The sequence below is a fragment of the Cyprinus carpio genome, chromosome B13 (assembly GCF_018340385.1).
Source record: "Cyprinus carpio isolate SPL01 chromosome B13, ASM1834038v1, whole genome shotgun sequence".
In the NCBI taxonomy this organism is placed as follows: Eukaryota; Metazoa; Chordata; class Actinopteri; order Cypriniformes; family Cyprinidae; genus Cyprinus; species Cyprinus carpio.
In genome coordinates this window covers 31,474,491-31,479,490 of record NC_056609.1, presented here as the reverse complement: position 1 = coordinate 31,479,490, position 5,000 = coordinate 31,474,491, and the positions used below count along the sequence as shown (strand labels likewise).

General features: G+C 37.0%; 1 protein-coding gene across 9 annotated transcripts in view; it reads left to right on the top strand.

Annotated features, from left to right (window-relative positions):
• Positions 1 to 5,000, top strand: part of zmp:0000000755 (phosphofurin acidic cluster sorting protein 1) — a 51,305-nt gene that overhangs the window by 3,870 nt on the left and 42,435 nt on the right. For all 9 annotated transcript variants that reach the window (XM_042737651.1, XM_042737647.1, XM_042737646.1 and 6 more), the window contains exons 2-4: positions 3,610 to 3,697; positions 4,073 to 4,162; positions 4,465 to 4,590. In XM_042737651.1, coding sequence (XP_042593585.1) covers positions 3,610 to 3,697; positions 4,073 to 4,162; positions 4,465 to 4,590 — 304 coding nt within the window. The remainder of the gene's footprint in view (positions 1 to 3,609; positions 3,698 to 4,072; positions 4,163 to 4,464; positions 4,591 to 5,000) is intronic.

The window sequence follows — 5,000 nt, the reverse complement described above, 5'->3', positions numbered from 1 at the left end:
GCGGACTGTAGATTGTCAGAGCATCACCTCAGCTTTCTGGAGGTTTCTGGTGATTTTACAAACATGTATTTTAGGGTTAATTTTCACAGCTTTTATGATTTGACTGTCATCAACCACTGTTGTTTTTCTCAGGTGATCAGGTCGTCGTTGGTTGCTGATGTCGCCGGTAGTTTCCAAACTCTTGATTTCTCCATGCCCTTTGTTTTTCCTTTAGTTCTAACTCACTTCCTCTTTGCTTTAAGCATCCAAATTGCTTGCTTTTCTTTCAGAGTCGGCTTCCTCGTCTTCATCCTGGTTTGTGTGTGTCATCATCAAATGCAAGACTTAAAATGCAGAAGCAATGCATATAACTGATTAGACACATTCCCTGCTTTTTATATCTGAAGAATTAATGCATCAGGACACAGCTGAACACTTAGAAAGAGCTGTGAGGCACCTGTTCCAATACTAATGCTCACATCAGATGAAACTCTAAAAGTGCTGATCTTCTCAGCTGGTAAAACATCTTTGTGTTGAATCACCCAATAATAAAATGTGACATTCTGTAGTTTTGTCTCATATTCATCTTTTAATCATATTTCCAGATTACCTGACTCCACAGCAAACAGAACAGTTTTGTCTTCACTGTTCCAATACTTATGGAGGGCACTGTATATATATATATATATATATATATAAATATGAAGAGTTCAGATGCAAAACCCTCTTAAAGCCATCTGAAAATTTCCTTTAAAATTAGCATTTTTATTCGGCTGCTGTGTTTATGTTCAGTAAATTCACTTTAATGTCATTGAATAGTTTCTTCTCATTGCCATTAAAGTGAAATAACTTAACATAAACATGGGAGCTTGATAAAAATGCTAATTTCAGAAGAAAATTTCAGATGGCTTTTAGAGGGTTTTGCATCTGAACTCTTCAATATATATATATATATATAGATAGATAGATAGATAGATATATTGATAGATATATTGATAGATAGAAAATAAAAACTAATACATTTCAAAATTACTAAAATGTAAAATTAAAAACTAAAATAAATATAAAAACAGAAAATTTAAAAATAAAACTAATTGAAAAGATTAATAAATCTGTACTAGTATCTCCATGAAAGTAAAGTAACACTGATTATGCCACACAACAAAACCCAGAACAAATCCTGAAATGGCAGAAATGTCAAAGATAACATCCAGAAATATCAAACCACTGTTTTAGCTGATTATAGTTAAAGAATTGATGTATATAAATCAGTAGAGTTGTGACATGTTGCCTTATCATATTGTGAGTTTCTGATCATCTGAGAGTGCATCATGTATTCTGATCTGATTTAATGCTCACAGCCTGTGATGTGGATTTGTGTCCGGGATTGTAGGACACGGCTTATAAATCCTGTGTGTGTCTCATGAGGGATAATACCAGTGTGTGTGTGTGTGTGTGTGTGTGTGTGTGTGTCCTGATCTCAGTGACGCAGGATTCATTCAGAGAATTAAACCTCAGTGACTCCACCATCTGCTGCCCAGGGAAAAGATCTTTTCATTTTATTCTTATATTTAATGTTAGTATTTTATTTTTTATTTTAACTTACTATTATTTTATATTAATTTACACTTATTGTATTATGTTGCCTCTTGTAATTATTATTATATTATTTTATTATTATTATATTATTTTATTATTATTTTATTTATTATTATTATATTATTTTATTATTATTTTTTTTTTTTTTATTATTATTTTATTTATTTTATTTTTCATTTAATTTACTTTTTGTAATATTATTTTATCTCATTTAATGATCTTATTTTATTTTTATTTCATTTTAATTTATTCTTTACTTTAGTTTCCTTGCATATTGGTCTCTGTTCATACATGATCCATGCTTCTGCTGCAGTGCCGCCCCTAAATGAGCTCTTTTGGTCTCTCATACGGTCAGTTTTTCCATTCACAGCTTCTCATGCATCTTGAAAATGTTTGTTTTCTTCACGTTTTCTTGCGATTTCTCCCATCATGCTCTCTGGGAGCTGTGAGTTCTTAAATATTCACGAGAAGCTTTTAAACAAGCAGCCGCTTTAGCAGCACTCAGTAATGCAGGAGAAGAGAGCAGACGATAATGGAGCAAGAACAACATGCAACAATGTGGCCGAGAGACAGACAGAGAGGGAGAGAGAGAGAGAGAGAGAGTTCCTGTTCATCTCTCTGTGCAGGAAACACGCTGCAGGTCACTGAGGGTCTGTACGACACGCATGTAGAGCATCTGCATGAATGGACAGACAGAGCAGGTTACTTCTGGTATGAAACAAGGTCACCGCTTTCAAATTTTGTCATTTTTTAAGAACTTCAAAATAATAAATAGCATTTTGTGTAAGTTGGATTTTTTGAATGATGTATGTATGATTGAATATAAGTGGGTGTATTTTTTCAACCGTGGAAAGATGCCAATACCATTTTTCAAGATCAGGTCCACCGATGTTAATCGAGTGCACTACTGTCTGGTTTATTTGTCTGACAAAATATTCAGCCTTGTGATTGGTCAGATCCCCTGTCAATCAAACTCTCAGCGAAGGGTCAATTCAGCCAATAAAGCCACGTGTGTGCATTCCATATTTCTTGTAAAAATATATGAACATCACCAGTTTAAATTCCCTCATTCTTTAAACAGAATGACAGAACAATGACCTGATCACACATCATTGGTCAGCCAGACAGATAGCTCCGCCCTCAAACACACACTATTGGTTGAACCAGTATTGATATGTCAGATGTAAGAGGATATGTTTTGATACTTTCTCTGTAAATGACAGGAATGATGATGATGATGATGGGGTGGTTAGAGAGAAGCAGTGACTCAGATCTTCTTTTCTGTATCAGAGATTAAGCAGCAGCAGAAAGTGGGTCAGACAGACAGATGCTGACATCTCTGGAAATGGTTTTGTGTGGAATGAGCTCTGGGTGGAGAGACGGATTCCTCCTGTGTGTGTGTGTGTGTGTGTGTGTGTGTGTGTGTGTGTGTGTGTGTGTGTGTGTGTGTGTGTGTTCAGTAACTTAGAGCAGCTGTGTTGCAGGAAGAGGAAATGCCTGAGAGTCTTATTTCACAAGTGCTGGATCGTATCACAGAATGTATGCACCCAACACACACACACACACACTCACTCAAGTCAAGTCACCTTTATTTATATAGCACTTTTAACAATACGGATTGTGTCAAAGCAACTGTACACCATTAAATATTTTATTGATTGTTAAACATTGTTAAATAGGAAAATAAGTGTGTCAATAATGCAAAGTTGATAATGTTTAGTTATGTTTTAGTTGTATCTGTGCAATAAAGTTGAGGATATGTATCGCTGTAAATGAAGTGTCCCCAACTAAGCAAGCCAGAGGCGACAGCAGCAAGGAACCAAAACTCCATCAGTGACAGAATGGAGAAAAAACCTTGGGAGAAACCCATCACTGCTCACACACACACACACACACACACACACTCACTCTGTCTCTCACACAGATGGTGTACTGAATGTTTGTCATGATATTTACATGTCTGAGTGTGAACGCCTGAGAAACTCAGAATTAAATGCAGAGAGTGAAGGAGTGATTGTGTGTGTGTCTCAGGCTGTGCAGTGTGACGCTGAAGAGGCTGATCGTGCTGAAGGAGCTGGACAAGGATTTGAACTCGGTGCTCATCGCTGTGAAGATTCAGGTCAGACTCCTGAGATCCGTCACATCTTCACCGCTAGAGCCTCAGAAACATCTTCATATAAACCACTGAAAGACTCGAGGGGGAATGGTCTAAATGTTTATTCAAGACAAACCTTCCGTGTAGGCTGACATGAACCTCTAAAACTTCTGTTGTTATAAAAATCAATAAAATCATACATATGATGTCATATAATCTCTATTTAACTGTTATCATTCAGATTTTTATTGAACGTTATGTTAATATAACTAAATTAAATAATTTAAAGACACCAATATGGTGGATGTGTAGTATGGTGATGTGTATATAATCATACATGTACACGTGTGTGTGTGTGTGTGTGTGTGTGTGTGTGTGTGTGTGTGTGTGTGTGTGCAGGGCTCCAAGCGAGTGTTGCGGTCTAACGAGTATGCGCTTCCTCCCAGCGGCCTGATGGACACAGAGCTGGAGCTCACTTTCTCTCTGCAGGTACGACTCTCTCGATTCAGTCTCAGTCTCATATGCCATTCACACTTGTATGTCTTTCTTCAGTGGAACACAAAAGATGAGAAATGTCGGTGAGATGTGAGAAACATCTCAGTGTTGTTTGAACCCCAGTGTTCTTCAGAATGTCTTCTTTTACAAAAGAAAGTCCCACAGGTTTGGAGCAGCAGTGAGTGGTGACTGGGTGAACTGTTCCTGTTAATGTCATTTATCCCTGACTCTCAGACGGTTGTGTTTGTGAGAGTCTGGTGTTCCTCTGACGTGTTTCTGTCTGTCTGTCGTGACAGTATCCTCACTTCCTGAAGAGAGACGCCAACCGCCTGCAGATAATGCTGCAGAGAAGAAAACGCTACAAAAACAGAACCATTCTGGGCTACAAGACGCTGGCGCTCGGAGTCATCAACATGGCCGAGGTAAAAGCTGTTAAACCCCGTTCACACCAAGAACAATAACAATATTAGCATCCGCACCAGTGGGAAATATTCTGTTTATTAAAAGCGTGCTGCAGATTTGTTGTGTGCCGCTTTAAATGCTCAAGAGGTCAAATGATTGTGATTGGCTGTCAGTGTTTTTATGGTTCTCAGTGAATGTGCACTGCAAAAAATGATTTTCTTTTTTTTTCAGTATAAATATCTAAACATTCTTGAATCAAGATGAACTTACTTGACAAATAAAATGACTTAAGATATTAAGTCTTGTTTTCTAAAAAAAACTGTATGCTTAAAACAGGCTCAAATATCTGGCAATGGGGTAAAAAATTACCTTAATTCAAAGACTAAACAAGATTATTCTTCTTAACCCGTCGGCAGATATTTTTGCTTGT